The 20733-nt window shown below is 42.5% G+C and overlaps 1 protein-coding gene across 1 annotated transcript in view; it reads right to left on the bottom strand.

Annotated features, from left to right (window-relative positions):
* The window catches only part of slc26a6l1 (solute carrier family 26 member 6, like 1), a gene marked incomplete at both ends in the record, with an annotated part of 31111 nt that extends 10591 nt beyond the window's left edge, over positions 1-20520 (bottom strand). Inside the window, 12 exons of the mRNA XM_084315774.1 lie at positions 2331-2437; positions 3745-3840; positions 5300-5377; positions 7150-7263; positions 7605-7752; positions 7851-7933; positions 12411-12563; positions 13033-13197; positions 13286-13461; positions 14873-14983; positions 19539-19678; positions 20381-20520. Coding sequence (XP_084171900.1) covers positions 2331-2437; positions 3745-3840; positions 5300-5377; positions 7150-7263; positions 7605-7752; positions 7851-7933; positions 12411-12563; positions 13033-13197; positions 13286-13461; positions 14873-14983; positions 19539-19678; positions 20381-20520 — 1511 coding nt within the window. The remainder of the gene's footprint in view (positions 1-2330; positions 2438-3744; positions 3841-5299; positions 5378-7149; positions 7264-7604; positions 7753-7850; positions 7934-12410; positions 12564-13032; positions 13198-13285; positions 13462-14872; positions 14984-19538; positions 19679-20380) is intronic.
* Between the last annotated feature and the right edge of the window lie 213 nt (positions 20521-20733).

The following is a 20733-nucleotide window of genomic DNA, read 5'->3' as shown; positions in this document are numbered from 1 at the left end:
GCAATCGTAAGTGTTAAATATTATCACTGAACTAGAGCAATCGTAAGTGTTAAATATTATCATTGAACTAGAGCAATCGTAAGTGTTAAATATTATCACTGAACTAGAGCAGCAGTAGGTGTTAATATCACTGAACTAGAGCAGCAGTAGGTGTTAATATCACTGAACTAGAGCAGCAGTAGGTGTCAATATAACTGAACTAGAGCAGCAGTAGGTGTTAATATCACTGAACTAGAGCAGTAGTAGGTGTTAATATCACAGAACTAGAGCAGCAGTAGGTGTTAATATCACTGAACTAGAGCAGCAGTAGGTGTTAATATCACTGAACTAGAGCAGCAGTAGGTGTTAATATCACTGAACTAGAGCAGCAGTAGGTGTTATTATCACTGAACTAGAGCAGCAGTAGGTGTTAATATAACTGAACTAGAGCAGCAGTAGGTGTTAATATCACTGAACTAGAGCAGCAGTAGGTGTTAATATCACTGAACTAGAGCAGCAGTAGGTGTTAATATCACAGAACTAGAGCAGCAGTAGGTGTTAATATAACTGAACTAGAGCAGCAGTAGGTGTTAATATCACTGAACTAGAGCAGCAGTAGGTGTTAATATAACTGAACTAGAGCAGCAGTAGGTGTTAATATCACTGAACTAGAGCAGCAGTAGGTGTTAATATCACTGAACTAGAGCAGCAGTAGGTGTTAATATCACTGAACTAGAGCAGCAGTAGGTGTTAATATAACTGAACTAGAGCAGCAGTAGGTGTTAATATCACAGAACTAGAGCAGTAGTAGGTGTTAATATCACTGAACTAGAGCAGCAGTAGGTGTTAATATAACTGAACTAGAGCAGCAGTAGGTGTTAATATAACTGAACTAGAGCAGCAGTAGGTGTTAATATCACTGAACTAGAGCAGCAGTAGGTGTTAATATAACTGAACTAGAGCAGTAGTAGGTGTTAATATCACTGAACTAGAGCAGCAGTAGGTGTTAATATAACTGAACTAGAGCAGCAGTAGGTGTTAATATAACTGAACTAGAGCAGCAGTAGGTGTTAATATAACTGAACTAGAGCAGTAGTAGGTGTTAATATAACTGAACTAGAGCAGTAGTAGGTGTTAATATCACTGAACTAGAGCAGCAGTAGGTGTTAATATAACTGAACTAGAGCAGCAGTAGCCAGGTGTTAATATAACTGAACTAGAGCAGCAGTAGGTGTCAATATCACTGAACTAGAGCAGCAGTAGGTGTTAATATAACTGAACTAGAGCAGCAGTAGGTGTTAATATAACTGAACTAGAGCAGTAGTAGGTGTTAATATAACTGAACTAGAGCAGCAGTAGGTGTTAATATCACTGAACTAGAGCAGTAGTAGGTGTTAATATAACTGAACTAGAGCAGCAGTAGGTGTTAATATAACTGAACTAGAGCAGCAGTAGGTGTCAATATCACTGAACTAGAGCAGTAGTAGGTGTCAATATCACTGAACTAGAGCAGTAGTAGGTGTCAATATAACTGAACTAGAGCAGCAGTAGGTGTTAATATAACTGAACTAGAGCAGCAGTAGGTGTTAATATAACTGAACTAGAGCAGTAGTAGGTGTTAATATCACTGAACTAGAGCAGCAGTAGGTGTTAATATAACTGAACTAGAGCAGCAGTAGGTGTTAATATAACTGAACTAGAGCAGTAGTAGGTGTTAATATAACTGAACTAGAGCAGTAGTAGGTGTTAATATCACTGAACTAGAGCAGCAGTAGGTGTTAATATAACTGAACTAGAGCAGCAGTAGCCAGGTGTTAATATAACTGAACTAGAGCAGCAGTAGGTGTCAATATCACTGAACTAGAGCAGCAGTAGGTGTTAATATAACTGAACTAGAGCAGCAGTAGGTGTTAATATAACTGAACTAGAGCAGTAGTAGGTGTTAATATAACTGAACTAGAGCAGCAGTAGGTGTTAATATAACTGAACTAGAGCAGCAGTAGGTGTCAATATCACTGAACTAGAGCAGTAGTAGGTGTCAATATCACTGAACTAGAGCAGTAGTAGGTGTCAATATAACTGAACTAGAGCAGCAGTAGGTGTTAATATAACTGAACTAGAGCAGTAGTAGGTGTTAATATCACTGAACTAGAGCAGTAGTAGGTGTCAATATAACTGAACTAGAGCAGCAGTAGGTGTTAATATAACTGAACTAGAGCAGCAGTAGGTGTTAATATAACTGAACTAGAGCAGTAGTAGGTGTTAATATCACTGAACTAGAGCAGCAGTAGGTGTTAATATAACTGAACTAGAGCAGTAGTAGGTGTCAATATGGTGTTGAGGTGACGCACAACTGAGTCCTGAAGATAACAGTCAGCAGAGCGAAGGTGATGGAAGCTGCCAGGCCCATGTCCAGGTTGAACAGTAGTGTTGCCACCCAGGTGACCAGCCACACCACCTGGGGAGGAGAGGAGAACGGGGTCTTCTATATAGACAGCAGAATAATACTGCACTTCCTCAGACTTAACCCTTTCTTTCACTACCACACTGCAAAGGGTTAACCTTTCACTACCACACTGCAAACGGTTATCTGGTACCAGTAGTGTGGTAGTGAAAGGTTAACCTTCTGTAGTGTGGTAGTGAAAGGTTTTCTGTAGTGTGGTAGTGAAAGGGTTAACCTTCTGTATGTGGTAGTGAAAGGTTAACCTTCTGTAGTGTGGTAGTGAAAGGTTAACCTTCTGTAGTGTGGAAGTGAAAGGTTAACCTTCTGTAGTGTGGTAGTGAAAGGGTTAACCTTCTGTAGTGTGGAAGTGAAAGGTTAACCTTCTGTAGTGTGGAAGTGAACGGTTAACCTTCTGTAGTGTGGAAGTGAACGGTTAACCTTCTGTAGTGTGGTAGTGAAAGGGTTAACCTTCTGTAGTGTGGAAGTGAAAGGTTAACCTTCTGTAGTGTGGTAGTGAAAGGGTTAACCTTCTGTAGTGTGGAAGTGAAAGGTTAACCTTCTGTAGTGTGGAAGTGAACGGTTAACCTTCTGTAGTGTGGTAGTGAAAGGGTTAACCTTCTTAGTGTGGAAGTGAAAGGTTAACCTTCTGTAGTGTGGTAGACAGGCCACCTTGTTAATAATAATGCAGGACCTGTTGCAGAGGTTTATGGTTTGATTCAGTTTTAAATAGACAATAATAAAAAGAGTAAGATCAAATAGACAGAGTAAAATAGTGCAATAGAATAGAGTAGATTAAAAAAAAATTACAGTGCAATAAAATAGTTCTGGATTACTGTTCAACAGTTCAAAGTCGTCTTTACCTTCTCTGTTTGGTATCCACATAGTGAAAGGGTTAACCTTCTGTAGTGTGGTACTGTAGACTGGTAGTGAAAGGGCTAAAGACCCCATGACCTTTTCACCTGATGACTGTGGATATACTTCTATGTATTGACAGGAATCTCGTATTTTTTTACATAAATGAATTCCCTTCTTATATTAAGTCCCAAACAAATATCCTGTTTGATTTGGAAAACCATGGAGACAAAATGCTCCAAATTACATTTCATGGGGTATAAACCTTTCACTACCACACTACAAAGCGTTAACGCTTTCACTACCACACTACAGAAGGTTAACCTTTCACTACCACACTACAGATGGATAACCATCTGTAGTGTGGTAGTGAAAGGGTTAATCTCCTATAGTGTGGTAGTGAAAGGCTTAACGTCTTATGATAATATTTGTAATGAAAGATTGACACATTTATACGTTTATTCTCCTACCAGATCAACTTTGCTGCGTCTCCACAGAGTGATGATGTCAGAGTACTGCTTGAACATCCCCTTGAGATTGACAAAGACGATAGCTGCAAGGACTGCCTGAGACAAAACAGATTGACAAAGATGATATCTGCAAGGACTGTCTGAGACAAAACAGATTGACAAAGATGATATCTGCAAGGACTGTCTGAGACAAAACAGATTGACAAAGACGATAGCTGCAAGGACTGTCTGAGACAAAACAGATTGACAAAGACGATAGCTGCAAGGACTGCCTGAGACAAAACAGATTGACAAAGATGATATCTGCAAGGACTGTCTCAGACAAAAACAGATTTACAAGGACTGTCTGAGACAAAACAGATTGACAAAGACGATAGCTGCAAGGACTGTCTGAGACAGGCACGTGCACACATAGAGGCCAAGGGGTGCCTGAGCACCTGCCTTTTTGAGCCTCATCAAAAAAGTGCCCTTTTTGAAAAAAAATTAAAATAATTTTTTTTTTATTTTATTTTATTTTACTGTTACGCATATAGACTGCCCTTCCAACTGAAAAATGTCAGGATAGAATCAAAATATTAGGTAAAGAGAGAGAGATGCCCCATATTCCATTGCTGTTTGCACGGCCTCCTCAGCATGCCTCTCCGCGGACCTATATATTTTATGCATAGCGTGGGTGGTGATGATGATCATGATAGAAACCGCTGTTGAATGCTGGTATTACACTCATTGAGGGACACAAAGAAGTCAAGTCCGATGGGATTTGGGAATCTCAAATACAAATCGGGATTGGAATAAAAAATGCATTTATATTAAACAATACAGAATATACAGCACTTCTTGGGGTCTGTAGGGTAAGCACTTATTCCCCCCCCCCTGAACATTTATGGAGATGTAGGGCCTTTTAAGTCAGTGATAAAAGTGTCTTTCAAGGATAAGTGAGCTCCTGCACTGATTATTATAGTTCAATATTCAATATTTGATCACCAAAACCCCCCAAAAAGCATAAAAAGGGGGCCCCCCGCCCGAAAAGGGCCCTTACAAATCGCGCTCGCGCGCTAAGCGCGCTCGCTTAATATATATACACAAGTGTAGTGCCCTTTTCAGCCTTTGAGCACCTGCCCCTCTAAAGTCCTGTGCACGTCCCTGGTCTGAGACAAAACAGATTGACAAAGACGATAGCTGCAAGGACTGTCTGAGACAAAACAGATTGACAAAGACGATAGCTGCAAGGACTGTCTGAGACAAAACAGATTGACAAAGACGATAGCTGCAAGGACTGTCTGAGACAAAACAGATTGACAAAGACGATAGCTGCAACTAGGACTGTCTGAGACAAAACAGATTGACTCACTCAAAAGATAAACAGGACATAAAGCAGAGAGACGTGTACCTTAGGCAGTTCCTGGAACAGTGATAAACAGGACATAAAGCAGAGAGACGTGTACCTTAGGCAGTTCCTGGAACAGTGATAAACAGGACATAAAGCAGAGAGACGTGTACCTTAGGCAGTTCCTGTAACAGTGATAAACAGGACATAAAGCAGAGAGATGTGTACCTTAGGCAGTTCCTGGAACAGTGGCCCAAGCTTCAGTATTGTCACCAACACTATTACAGCTGACGCCATCCCAGCCATCTGCAAAAACAAAAACAAAGGTAGTGGATTTATTATGTTTTTGATTAATGAGCATCGGACCTTTCAGAACCGGAAGTGGTTATTTGACGGAACGCCTGTCTAATGACCACTTCCAGTTCTGAACGGTCCTGAACTTCCCGGTCACCACTGATGCGAAAATGATTGATCACCGTTGTAGCCAACGAGCATCCGCTCCGAAAGAGATCCCAACACGGGCGGGTGAGTGTGGGGAAAAGTCGAAGAAGTCCATTGTTTTGACCTGCGCGACTGAATGAATGGCAGCAGACGGCCATTTTGGATAATCATGCTGTATTTTTACCGGTACACACATTACCAAAACCTTTCTCAAACACTCATTTTCCGTTGGATTTTTATAAAATTTGGACCTGTACTACATAAGACTTCAGGCTATGAAACCGCTGTGTTTTCCAGCTCCTACATCTATGCTGGAACTTAAAAACAGACATTTGGCAATCTTTATTGACTTAGCAACTTCTCTTTCAAAAGAGACCAGACTCATGCATGTGCTATAAGTATAAAGTATAAAGCTAAGCTTTTCAAAAATGGTATGCAGTCGTCAAAAACTAAAACAAAAATGGCCCCGTTTTTGGGTGAAGCTTAGAGGTTAAAAAAGACATGTAGACAGTTTTTTTTATCTGCTTGACCATGGTACCGCCTGACCGTGTTACTGCCTGACCATGGTACTGCCTGACCATGGTACTGCCTGACCATGGTACTGCCTGACCATGGTACTGCCTGACCGTGGTACTGCCTGCCTGACCGTGGTACTGCCTGCCTGACCGTGGTACTGCCTGCCTGACCATGGTACTGCCTGACCGTGGTACTGCCTGCCTGACCGTGGTACCGCCTGCCTGACCGTGGTACTGCCTGCCTGACCATGGTACTGCCTGACCGTGGTACTGCCTGCCTGACCATGGTACCGCCTACCTGACCGTGGTACTGCCTGACCGTAGTACTGCCTGCCTGACCGTGGTACCGCCTGCCTGACCGTGGTACTCCCTGCCTGACCGTGGTACCGCCTGACCATGGTACCGCCTGCCTGACCGTGGTACTGCCTGCCTGACCATGGTACTGCCTGCCTGACCGTGGTACCGCCTGCCTGACCGTGGTACTGCCTACCTGACCGTGGTACTGCCTGACCGTGGTACTGCCTGCCTGACTGTGGTACTACCTGACCGTGGTACTGCCTGACCAGGGTACTGCCTGCCTGACCGTGGTACCGCCTGACCGTGGTACCGCCTGACCGTGGTACCGCCTGACCGTGGTACTGCCTGCCTGACCGTGGTACTGCCTGCCTGACCGTGGTACTGCCTGCCTGACCGTGGTACCGCCTGCCTGACCGTGGTACTGCCTGACCGTGGTACTGCCTGCCTGACCGTGGTACTGCCTGCCTGACCGTGGTACTGCCTGACCGTGGTACTGCTTGCCTGACCGTGGTACTGCCTGCCTGACTGTGGTACTGCCTGACCGTGGTACTGCCTGCCTGACCGTGGTACTGCCTGACTGTGGTACTGCCTGACCGTGGTACTGCCTGCCTGACCGTGGTACTGCCTGACCGTGGTACTGCCTGACCGTGGTACTGCCTGCCTGACTGTGGTACTGCCTGCCTGACTGTGGTACTGCCTGCCTGACCGTGGTACTGCCTGACCGTGGTACTGCCTGCCTGACCGTGGTACTGCCTGACCGTGGTACTGCCTGCCTGACCGTGGTACCGCCTGACTGTGGTTCAGTGTGTCCCTGGTTCCTCTCACCTGTGTTTTTCCTCCAGTAGTCTCCTGGACAAGACTGCGGGACATGGAGGAGCAAACAGAGTAGCACTGGAAGAAGCCTCCCACAGCGTTACTGAGACCCAGCGCCACCAGCTCCTTCAGCAGGACAGAGATGGAACAGGTAGAAACAGGAAGGAATGTGTGTGTGTTGGGTGGTGTTGGGTGGTGTTGGGTGGTGTTGGCCATAGTCATGTCATTGTTTGTAGGTACTTTTACTGAACAGTATAGATTCAGACCATTAATTTAAGGTCTCTGGACAAATACAATATTAAGTTAAGATAGAATAAATTTTTCACCATTAGAGAGATCTAACATCTTTCTGTGTGAATATTGAGTGTCTTCGTTTGCATTTCTGTATATGTATATGTCTCTGGGGAAATTCTCCGGATGTCCAGTATCGTATCGGAGCATCATTTACATCGGGAGTTCCGGTTCACCTGGTTGCTGTCCACCTTGTAGCCATGCTTTAGTGCAAATGTCTTTCCAAGTGAAATGGATATGGCATATCCCACGATGGCCAAGGCGAAGGCATCACTGATAACTTCTCCGAACAGGCTCACGTCAGGTAAACATGGCGGACTTAGACTGGTGGATAGGTAAAGAAGGAAGAAGGATTGTTCATGAAGGAAGTGCCAAACCAACCAACCAACCAACCAACCACAGTTCACCAGACGTTTACTTACCCACTTGGAATGTTCCCCACTACAGAAATAGTGTAGTTGCTGTTCAAGTGAGTATAGGATGATATCAGTGTGGCTGCTGCAATCTAGTCACAGAAAAAAAACATTATATGCACGTGCACACACACATTAACATTTTATTTTATTTTATTATTATACATTTTTGCCTTTCTACCTTTTTCTCCCATCCCCCAATTTAGTCGTTATACCAATTCCATTCCTGGTCACTGCGCTGCCTTACTGTCGGTCTGGGCAGGGTGTAGACTACCACATGCTGCCCTACTGTCGGTCTGGGGAGGATGTAGACTACCACATGCTGCCCTACTGTCGGTCTGGGGAGGATGTAGACTACCACATGCTGCCCTACTGTTGTTCTGCAGAGGGTGTAGACTACCACATGCTGCCCTACTGTCGTTCTGCAGAGGGTGTAGACTACCACATGCTGGCCTACTGTCGGTCTGGGTAGGGTGTAGACTACCACATGCTGCCCTACTGTCGGTCTGGGGAGGGTGTAGACTACCACATGCTGCCCTACTGTCGTTCTGCAGAGGGTGTAGACTACCACATGCTGCCCTACTGTCGGTCTGGGGAGGGTCTAGACTACCACATGCTGCCCTACTGTCGGTCTGGGGAGGGTGTAGACTAGCACATGCTGCCCTACTGTTGTTCTGCAGAGGGTCTAGACTACTACATGCTGCCCTACTGTCGGTCTGGGGAGGGTGTAGACTACCACATGCTGCCCTACTGTCGGTCTGGGGAGGGTGTAGACTATGACATGCTGCCCTACTGTCGGTCTGGGTAGGGTGTAGACTACCACATGATGCCCTACTGTCGGTCTGGGGAGGGTGTAGACTACGACATGCTGCCCTACTGTCGGTCTGTGGAGGGTGTAGACTACCACATGCTGCCCTACTGTCGGTCTGTGGAGGGTCTAGACTACCACATGCTGCCCTACTGTTGGTCTGGGGAGGGTCAACTACCACATGCTGCCCTACTGTTGTTCTGCAGAGGGTCTAGACTACTACATGCTGCCCTACTGTCGGTCTGTGGAGGGTGTAGACTACCACATGCTGCCCTACTGTCAGTCTGGGGAGGGTGTAGACTACCACATGCTGCCCTACTGTCGGTCTGGGTAGGGTGTAGACTACCACATGCTGCCCTACTGTCGGTCTGGGTAGGGTGTAGACTACCACATGCTGCCCTACTGTCGGTCTGGGGAGGGTGTAGACCAGGGGTGGCCAACCCACGGCTCGCGAGCCGCATGCGGCTCTTTGCCCGTCAATGTGCGGCTCTTCCATCCATAAAAAAAAATAAAAAAAAAATAAATTTTTTTTTTTTTTTTTTTTTTTTATGTCACTCATTCAATAAGGACGTAGAATAAACATTTACAATTTTTTTTTAAATTGTCCATTTGCATGTTCTTGGTATCTGAATCTAGGGACATATATGGATCAGTGTCAGAAATAGTGTGTCTGTTACTAGGCTTGAGTAAATTGTAATGAACCAAAGGAGAATATCAATTCTATTTAAAAAAAAAAAATCTTTGACTGTAAATAACACCATGCTAAAATTGACCAGACCTGAAAAATCTAAGCAAATGAATAAAGGGAAGATGATTAAACAGAAGGTTTTGTAGATACAGTACTGAATTCTGCCATCTTTTTTATAATGTAAATTTCTCCACCATTTTTCATCATATTGCAACACCGTTTTTTGCAAGACGTTCACAGAAAGGTAGAGAAACGAACTGCGTTCTGTTTTATGGCAATAACGTTCAGGTTTGTGGGAGATAATCCCAAAAAATAAGAGAAATTAAAAAGTAAATCCAGAAGTCAGATGATTGACAGGGGCTGGTGTGAGCTGGGTAGGGTAGTTTTTCGAAATTTGAAAGACCTGAGTCTCTTCCTTCAAAAGACTACACTCACTTTTGGCTGTGCCACTTCCTCCTGTCAATATGCGCCGGTTTCCGACTCAATGCCCTGAGATTTCTATAATCTTATATTTCACTAATAACAGTTAAAATAATTGGTAAACAAACATAATGCTGAAAATATACACTTTTACTGTATATCTCGGGCTTAAGAGGTTAACCCTGTGAGGCCCAAATTAAAAAGAAATTAGCAACTTCAGAGGCCAGAGGGTGGGACATATAAACACATTTACTATCAAATAGCATTGTGAGGCTGAACAACAGGACCAATTGACTATACATGTGCTTAAAGGGGAACTATCTTATAAATGGCTTTTTTCAGTGTTTACCATTGTTTCTTAGCTATGTGGACTTATATTAATAGGATATATGTCTCTAATTCTCATATTGGCGAATTCTTCCAATTCTCCTCTCACAATATTCACCCTCACTGAACTGAGTCATCTGAAAATGTGCATATCTGTGATGTCAGAGATTTCTCAGCTGCATAATAATGTGGCAGTTGATGTGGCAGTTGGCACCAGGCCACACAGTGGTTGGAGCCCAGCCTCAAAACGGCTTAAGATCTTGAGGTAGAAAAATGCGGTTTTTAGTACTTGATTAGAAATACAAAACAATGCATTTTTTTTGAAAAGAACCTAGGTGTTCCATAGACTCACAGGAATTGTGTAAAAGTGCCCAAATAGTGAAAGAAATAGTAAAATAGTTCCCCTTTCACATTTTTTAAATAAACATTATTTTTTTAAATGGCTAAAAGTGATTTTGTAATTTTGCAACCGTGGGTCTCACAGGGTACTTTTAACCCTGTGAGGCCCAAATAAAAAAGACATTAGCAACTTCAGAGGCCAGAGGGTGAGACCTATAAACACATGAAGGGTGCCGTGACTGAAAAAAAAGGTTGAGAAACGCTGGTATATGGTGTGGCTCTTTGTGGTACCACAGTCATTTTTTTGTGGCTCTTAGTCTCTGACTGGTTGGCCACCCCTGGTGTAGACTATGACATGCTGCCCTACTGTCGGTCTGGGTAGGGTGTAGACTACCACAATCCACATGCTGCCCTACTGTTGGTCTGGGGAGGGTGTAGACTACGACATGCTGCCCTACTGTCGGTCTGGGTAGGGTGTAGACTACCACATGCTGCCCTACTGTCAGTCTGGGGAGGGTGTAGACTACCACATGCTGCCCTACTGTCGGTCTGGGGAGGGTGTAGACTACCACATGCTGCCCTACTGTCGGTCTGGGGAGGGTGTAGACTACCACATGCTGCCCTACTGTCAGTCTGGGTAGGGTGTAGACTACCACATGCTACCCTACTGTCGGTCTGGGGAGGGTGTAGACTACCACATGCTGCCCTACTGTCAGTCTGGGGAGGGTGTAGACTACCACATGCTGTCCTACTGTCGGTCTGGGGAGGGTGTAGACTACCACATGCTGCCCTACTGTCGGTCTGGGGAGGGTGTAGACTACCACATGCTGCCCTACTGTCGGTCTGGGGAGGGTGTAGACTACCACATGCTGACCTACTGTCGGTCTGGGGAGGGTGTAGACTACCACATGCTGCCCTACTGTCGGTCTGGGGAGGGTGTAGACTACCACATGCTGCCCTACTGTCGGTCTGTGGAGGGTGTAGACTACGACATGCTGCCCTACTGTCGGTCTGGGGAGGGTGTAGACTACCACATGCTGCCCTACTGTCGGTCTGGACTGGAGAGGGTGTAGACTACCACATGCTGCCCTACTGTCGGTCTGGGGAGGGTGTAGACTACCACATGCTGCCCTACTGTCAGTCTGGGGAGGGTGTAGACTACCACATGCTGCCCTACTGTCGTTCTGTGGAGGGTGTAGATATACCACATGCTGCCCTACTGTCGGTCTGGGGAGGGTGTAGACTACCAAGTGCCTCCTCTGATACATGTGGAGTTGCCAGCCACTTCTTTTCAACCAACAGCGAGGGGGTTCACTCCCCCAGATCACCTCCCCACTGAACAGGTGCCCAGACTGACCAGTAGGAGTTGCTGTTGCAACGATCAGGACTCATACCCCCATGGCCCAACTGTGTTCATAGGGACGACTGAACACAGGTACTGCTGACACTGGGATTTGAACCTCTACACTACTCTTCAACACACTTGAATCACTAAACTTATGGTAAAATCTGGTCAATCATATATCACTAGTGTGCCTAATGATTAGTTGAAAATGCTTCATTTTCTGCTGTGTCTAGCAGAAATACACTGAGTGGCCAGACCCCTGATTCAGCTTGTTCTATTTTTTATTCCACTGTGTCCACTGTCTTCCAGTGCACCAGATGGTACACAAGAGGTGTGTCATAGATGCAAAGCATCGAGGCAGATTCTCTCAACATGAATAGAAGTGGGCTGAGTGGCTAACGGTGAGTGAGTGAGTGAGTGAGTGAGTGAGTGAGTGAGTGAGTGAGTGAGTGAGTGAGTGAGTGAGTGAGTGAGTGAATGAGTGACATTGCAGGGCTATGAGTATGAGGTGCTTTGCACAGGGTGGGAAAGTACTTTTACTCAAGGAGAGAGAGAGAGAGAGAGAGAGAGAGAGAGAGAGAGAGAGAGAGAGAGAGAGAGAGAGAGAGAGATAGAGAGAGAGAGAGAGAGATGTAGACTGACGGTGATGAGTTCCACCGGGATGGGCACTGGTAGCTTGGGGCTGAGGAAGGAGTTGAGCTCTTTAGCCGCGATGAGGAACACCATGGACACGGCGCTGACCAGCAGGGTGGGGAGGTGGGTCTTGGGAAGCAGGGAACAGACGTCCACAAGGGTCTGAGGGGAAAGGAAAGGCAGTAAAAGCACATAGCAAGTGGGTAACGGCACTGGTACCGTTCACAGTCATCAATCTGAACTGTAGCTGTATTTTGTCCAGTTCAGCATAACTGGCCCAAACTGTGCTTGAAAGGACAACGCGAGCATAAAGACAGTGCAGACAAGCACTACACTGTTAAAAAGGGTAGGAATCAGTACAAAATACTTGATGGTAAATGGTGCATTTATATAGCGCTTTTATCCAAAGCACTTTACAATTTTGTGCCTGACATTCACCCATTCACTCACACATTCACACACTGACGGTAGCGGCAACCATGCAAGGTGCCAACCTGCTCATCGGGAGCAATTAGGGGTTAAGTGTCTTACTCAAGGACACTTCGACACGCTGCCCGGGAGGAGTGGGAATCGAACCGGGAACCTTCCAATTACCTCCTGAGCCACAGTCGTCCCTGGTGACGGTACTCACATACACCAGTGACATCGGCCCACTGTGACGCGTTGGTGACACTCCAAAGATGTACTTCAGCTGTGCCACCACGGCGTGGGCGGCAGCGGCTGTGGTGTAGGCCCGCACCAGTGGCTCAGACAGGTAGGTTCCCACAAAGCCAAACTTCAGCAGACCCAGGACCACCTGTTCAAACACACATTCGTGAACACCTTTATTTTGGTCCGTGGTTGTAGCAGTAGTGATGATGTATTGATGTGGGATGAGGTCCGACCTGGATGAGACCCCCCAGCACGGTGGTAGCAGCAGCCACCTGCACCCTGTATGAGTCCCTGGCAGCTACGTCCACCTCGGCAGTGAGGTTGGTCCCGTTCACGATGAGGAAGGCTGCGTCCGGAGCGAGCCTCTCTGTCACACTGCCCACCATGATGCTCAGCACCGCGAATGTACCTGAGCAACACACACACACACACACGCATACACACACACACACACACACACACGCATACAGATATATACACACACACACGCACACACACCCACACACACACACACACACACACTTATACACACACACTTATACACACACATACACACACACATACACATACAGTACACACACGCACACACATACACATACAGTACACACACACACATACACACACAAACACACATATACACATACACACACATACAGTACACACACGCAAATACATACACATACATACACACACACATACAGTACACATACACACCCACACACACATACATACATACACATACACATTTATACAAGGCCATTACTGGTGATCTTCCATCTTATATCTCCACACTGTTGAACTGGTCATTGATCTTTACCATATACTGGTTCCAGTGACTGGCTTGTACTTCAGGAACCTAAGTTAACACATGGAACATTTAACAATCCACTCTGAAACTCAACACATGGAACATTTAACAATCCACTCTGAAACTCAACACATGGAACATTTAACAATCCACTCTGAAACTCAACACATGGAATATCTTACAATCCACTCTGAAACTCAACACATAGAACATCTAACAATCCACTCTGAAACTCAACACATGGAATATCTTACAATCCACTCTGAAACTCAACACATGGAACATCTAACAATCCACTCTGAAACTCAACACATGGAACATCTAACAATCCACTCTGAAACTCAACACATGGAACATCTAACAATCCACTCTGAAACTCAACACATGGAACATTTAACAATCCACTCTGAAACTCAACACATGGAACATTTAACAATCCACTCTGAAACTCAACACATGGAACATCTTACAATCCACTCTGAAACTCAACACATGGAACATCTAACAATCCACTCTGAAACTCAACACATGGAACATCTAACAATCCACTCTGAAACTCAACACATGGAACATCTTACAATCCACTCTGAAACTCAACACATGGAACATCTAACAATCCACTCTGAAACTCAACACATGGAACATCTTACAATCCACTCTGAAACTCAACACATGGAACATCTTACAATCCACTCTGAAACTCAACACATGGAACATCTAACAATACACTCTGAAACTCAACACACTGGTATAAATTGTTCAGTTTAGATCTTTGATCACCAATAATTCTGTCACAGTCTGCAGTTTCAAATGATTTTAAATTGTACTATTATAATTCGTTTAATTACTCTCTTCTCATTGTTTAACTTTTTATATTGTGTGATTTTCTCGACATCATTGTAAACGAGAGCTTTCTCTCAATGATCCATCGAGATTAAATGAATTGAACTGAATACATGTAAACCCAGGGGGGTCTTGTACCACTGGTACACTACCATTTCTATCGACTTACCTATGGAAATATGGCGGGACGTCCCAAAGAAGAAATAGACTAATGCTGGATAGAGAGATGTGTAGAGTCCAAATACGGGTGGTAAGGAGGCCAACAGAGCGTATGCCATGCCTGCAGAATCAAGGTAAGAGGTCTAGTTGCTGTAGCCTCCCACAGAAACAGTTTCACAAAGCTTTACTCATCTAGGTTTAATAGCAGAATACCTCTCCTCCTCAAGCGGTAGTATAAATGATAGTACTTCACCATATACTTTCTTCTTCTTTCTTCTTTCTTTCGTACATGGGGGTACAGTTCATCTTTGCACAATATCTCCAACATCTTTTTTTTTAACATGATATACACCCATGGCCGAAAAGGAGCAGGATGAAGAAAACTTATGTTTCCTGCCCCCTTCCAAACTTCATAATTATTTTAACATAATGGTCAGCTCAAGTGCACCTTACAGCTTCATACCACATAATAATAATATAATAATAATCATTACCATAACTATGATAATAATAATAATAATAATAATAATAATAATAATAATAATAATAATAATAATAATAATAATAATAATAATAATAATAATAATAATAATAATAATAATAATAATAATAATAATAATAATAATAATAATAATAATAATAATAATAATAATAATAATAATAATAATAATAATAATAATAATAATAATAATAATAATAATAATAATAATAATAATAATAATAATAATAATAATAATAATAATAATAATAATAATAATAATAATAATAATAATAATAATAATAATAATAATAATAATAATAATAATAATAATAATAATAATAATAATAATAATAATAATAATAATAATAATAATAATAATAATAATAATAATAATAATAATAATAATAATAATAATAATAATAATAATAATAATAATAATAATAATAATAATAATAATAATAATAATAATAATAATAATAATAATAATAATAATGGGTCTCATTCCCCAATATTTTCCAAAGAGTTCTCTTGGAAGACTTATCTTGGAACCGACTGAGACAGAATCAATGACAAGTTCACTCTGAGTCCTCCACACGCTGGTAATATGTCTTAAGTGTCTCAAACAATCACAGCTGTGATATCTGCGTTGGGGAATGGCACCATGTCTCAAACATGAACGCGTGTTCCCGTCTAGGTCATTTGCATACAAAACAACGCCTCCAGAGCTCCTTATAAGGTAACTAATGATGCAGCCATGTGAAAATGGACGCGGAAGCGTTTTACGACCCATCGAAATTAGATTAATTGTATTGTCATCATATATAGTACAGCTCGGGCACCTGCCGCAGCGCGCGCACACACACGCGCGCACGCGCTGTACTGTATAGCCCCCATCAATACCCTTCACAACACAACATTGGCAACCGGTGGGCTGAGCCAGATGTGGCAGATCTGGCATCAGCTCACACACCTAATTAACATTATCATCTGCCATTTATGTTTGTTATGTTCATTGTCTATGTTGTCATTGTTGTTTCCATTGTGTTAGATTTGTGTTCCCCTGTCTGTGTTTTGTAAAGGTGTTTTAGTCTGTTGGTCTCAGTTTGTTCTATTGTTATTGTTTTCCCCTTGTGCTCTATGTCTGTGCTCTGTGTTCTGTTAGTTTTGTCTACCACACCTGTGTCCTGTTTGTAATTACCTTTTGTCTCTAATTAGTGTTTGTATATCAAGTGTCTGGACCAGCAGAGACTTGCTGGTTCATTGTCTAAATGTTACCTGTGTTTGTCGTCGTGTATCCTGTCTTGTGAGTAAACACTGTTATCGTCACCACGTCGTCTCTTCGTATTCACTCTGCTACCTGGGTTCACCATGCCGAGTAAGCGCAATATATGCTCTGCCCTATACAGTATAGGTACAGTCTGTATACAGACTGTACTTATACTGTACGTAGGGCAGAGCAAGTAACTAGAATATATTAAGCCTATACTGTTCATTCATTAGACACGTAGGCCATACTGGCGCACACAAGACTTGTTATGGAATATTAATGCAGTCTATTTCCACGCGATTAGCTTTAGTTCTTATTTATTTATTTATCCACTGTCATTTCAGTGTTGGTGTATAGGCTATATAGTGTATTTCAATATAAGTTTAATTGATTAATGATATATTCGAAGGAATGCAGGTTTATAGCTATATCAAACAAAGGTCTGTCCCATTGTATACCAATCAATGGGATATATTGCATGTTGACCTGCATTCTTTCAAATGTATAATTAATCATTAAAACAGATATGTAACAAATAAGAAATACAAATTCCACAGAAGGTATTAAATAATTATTATTTTCAATCATTTCACAATAATTGCATAATTGTGTTTGAATATCTGAGTAATTAAAGTAATTATACATTTGTCCAAAATAGCTGGTTCAGATATGGTTAATCCAGCTGCCCTGTGATCAGATGAATCCATATTATTTATTTTTCCGACACCAAATGCGTAATTTCTTATCGTACAAATATTGTCATATTTATTTTAATTATGATTAAGTAATTAATTCCAAGGAGGCCTGTAGCGTTGACATGAAGGAATCACTATGAGAACACAGTCTGTCAAGTTAATAACATTTTCAATTAGTCAATCAATCATAAGTGTGCTCCTCAGCACTCTTAAATCTGTTCTCAGCCACGCTCAAATCCAATCTCAGGAAAATTTGGGGAATCGCGCTACCAGCCCTAATATGTCTTAAATGGGCAGAAATCTGCCTAAGAGGACATTTTTGGTCGTAAATACGTTCGGGAATGAGACCCATTGATAATATGACCATGAATAATAATAACAATAATAACAGTAATATAACAATAATAATAATAATATTGCTAGCTACCAATAAACAAACAAACAAAAAAAAACTGCGTCACGAGCCTCAGGCCCTGTTTAGACGGAAACGCTAGCAGGTGAATCCGCAAAAAAAAAATTCGGATGTGCCTTTCGTATACGGAAACAGCGTTTTTACGGGGTGAAACCGTAAAAAAGTGAGACCACCTTCCAGGGTGGAATTCCTAGAAACGATAAACCTTCGCGCTCTCATCTAAACTGTCAAACCGCATAAAACGATGACGAAAGGGTTGTCAAGGCTCTCGTCGCGCGTACTGCTTACATCACAGACATGCGCCAGTAGCCTAGAAGCGTAAACAAAGCATGTCTGATTCTATCCATGGCGATCACCTGAAGGCTACATTGGCAGTACTTTTAAATACACAAGAATCTGTCCCGCGGCTATCACAACTATTAGTGACTGGACCCACTGTCTGTGAGTGACTCTGCTTTGGTCCAATCACATTCCCCCACCCACAGTCTGCGAATCAGAGGCAGAGTAGGGCGGGTCTTCACAGCACGTCATGTGACATATGCGCCAATCGTGTGACAGCGGGGCTCCGTCGTCTCGAGTCGTTACAGCCTCGTATGCACGCAGAATTCCATCCCAAAACGCTAGTCTAAACGCAAAATTAAAAGTGAGACCGCAAGACGACTTTTGCGGTTTCTGTTCAGACTCTCTCCGTCTAAACGTAGCCTCAGATGCATGAAAAAAAAGAAAGAAAAAAAAATCAGATACAGAGAAATGTATACCTGCTGTTCATATGTTCTCATTGTTCTGTCTTTAAAAGTCTTTTTTAGTTGGAAAATATTTGTACAGTATACTTCAACTCATTATAAAGAGAATTCCAGAGTTTGACTCCCACCACTGATATACACATCTGTTTCAGGGTTGTCCGTGCACACTGATGTTTAAAATGACCTTCCCTTCTATGCTCTCCATTTTGTGATATGAGGACAAACCTGTTTTGTAGATTGGCTGGTAATGCTTTACTTTTGGCCTTGTGCATAACTACTAATGTCTGTAACTTAACTAGCTCTTGCAATTTCAATAATCCAGAATTAATAAATAATATGTTAGTGTGTTCTCGATAGTCTGCTTTACAAATAATCCTAATAGCTCTCTTCTGTAGGAGATACAGTGGTTTTATATTACTCTTGTTACCCCATACTTCCACACAGTAATTAAGATAAGGCAATATGAGTGCACAGTACAATGTTCGCATTGCTTTGTTATCTTTAACTTTATTCACAATCAAAATACTCTTAGAATTTTTTTTCCTTACGTGTGCAATATGAGGTTTCCAGGTCAAACCTTCGTCGAGCAATACTCCCAAAAAACACAGTTATGTAACCCTTTCAATATTAACTCCATCTATTGACAATACAACATTTTCCTCTTTTTTCTCTTACTAAAGATCATAAACTTTGTTTTTTTTCCACATTTAATGATTTATTTTCCTTAAACCATTTCTTGAATTTGTCCATGCATGATAATGCTTGCTAAAGCTTTTAAATCATATCCTGAGCTGTAAGAATTTGTATATACTGTATATACACGGTAAATGCTAAATGGTGCATTTATATAGCAGCTTTTATCCAAAGCGCTTTATGAGTTTGTTCCTCACATTCACTCTCACATTCACACACCGACAACGGAGGCAACCATGCAAGGTGCCAAGGACACTTCAACATGCTGCCTGGGAGGAGCAGGAATCAAACCTGGAACCTTCCGATTACCAGACGACCGCTCTACCTACTGAGCCACTGTCACCCCCATATATATATATAGTTGACCATTCAGGACAGTTGTTACCTTGTGGTAGGTGCATTATGCCCACACTGATACCAGAGATGAGGTCCGGCATGCCGTATTCCCACACAGAGTATTTGGGCAGCCAGTATAGTACAGGCAAACTGCCCAGTACAGTTCTCTTCAGCCTGGGTACTGTACATCTTGTGAGAGATTTTGGGCACAAGGAGACATACAGTAGGTGAAGCAAAACAAGACTTGGAGAAACATTGTCCATGTATTTATTTGCATATATGTGCTTCAAAACATACTTTCACAGAGGAACGATCAATCCCAGATCAATTAAAGATAAGATCAGACAACAGCACTTGTGACTCTTGTAGTGTCAGTCGCCTTCCTTAAGCCAGTGTTAAGCTACTGTATGGGAAGCAACCCGTAGGTTAATGGCCCAGGTCAGATTCAGATTTCAGATTCAGATTATTTTATTGTCACAGCTTTTTAAATGTACATACAATCGTAGTAGATTTGTAAACATAGTACACAACGTATATTCTATCTATACAAACTATAACTATAAGCTTTAACTATAAATATACTGTAAACTATAACTATAAACTAAATAAGCTATAAACTATAAACTAAAACTATAAAACTAAACTAAACATAATACACAACGTATATTCCATCTATACAAACTATGCTATACTAACTGTATACATAATCTATAAACTAAACTATAGAACTAAACATAATACACAACATATATTCTATCTATACAAACTTATACAATATGAGGTATATATGAGCTGCAGTGTGCTTGTGTGATGTGTAAGTCGACTCAGGTCTATGTAGATCAAAATCATCTAAACTTCACAGGCGATCAAGACACGCGATTGTCTCCTTACCTCAGGGAGTCTTTGAGGCGTTCAGTGAGAGAGGGGTGAGCGTCGGAATAGCTCATCCTCTGAGCCACCTCCTCCAGCCTCTCCTCATCCAACACGTCCCTCTCCACCCTGTACCTCCCGGGCCTGCGAGACGAGGCCATCGCCCTCAGAACCTCTGGGCTGAGTTGTGAATCTTTCACTCTCCCGAAGATCCTCTAAAAAGAGGGATATTCCAACCACTTTTTTTTCTTTTTACTTATATCCCAAAGGCTTTTATTTTCAATATGTCTGATTGAAGTGTTCACACAACGCAGACTGTCCACCCAAAAGACCAGAGCTGTGTGTGACCACTGTGTCGCCTACATGTACTACAT

The sequence above is a fragment of the Notolepis coatsorum genome, assembly GCF_963971535.1.
Source record: "Notolepis coatsorum genome assembly, chromosome: 6".
Classification (NCBI taxonomy): domain Eukaryota; kingdom Metazoa; phylum Chordata; class Actinopteri; order Aulopiformes; family Paralepididae; genus Notolepis; species Notolepis coatsorum.
The sequence above is the reverse complement of the archived record's forward strand: the minus strand, read 5'-3'. Positions and strand labels throughout refer to the sequence as shown.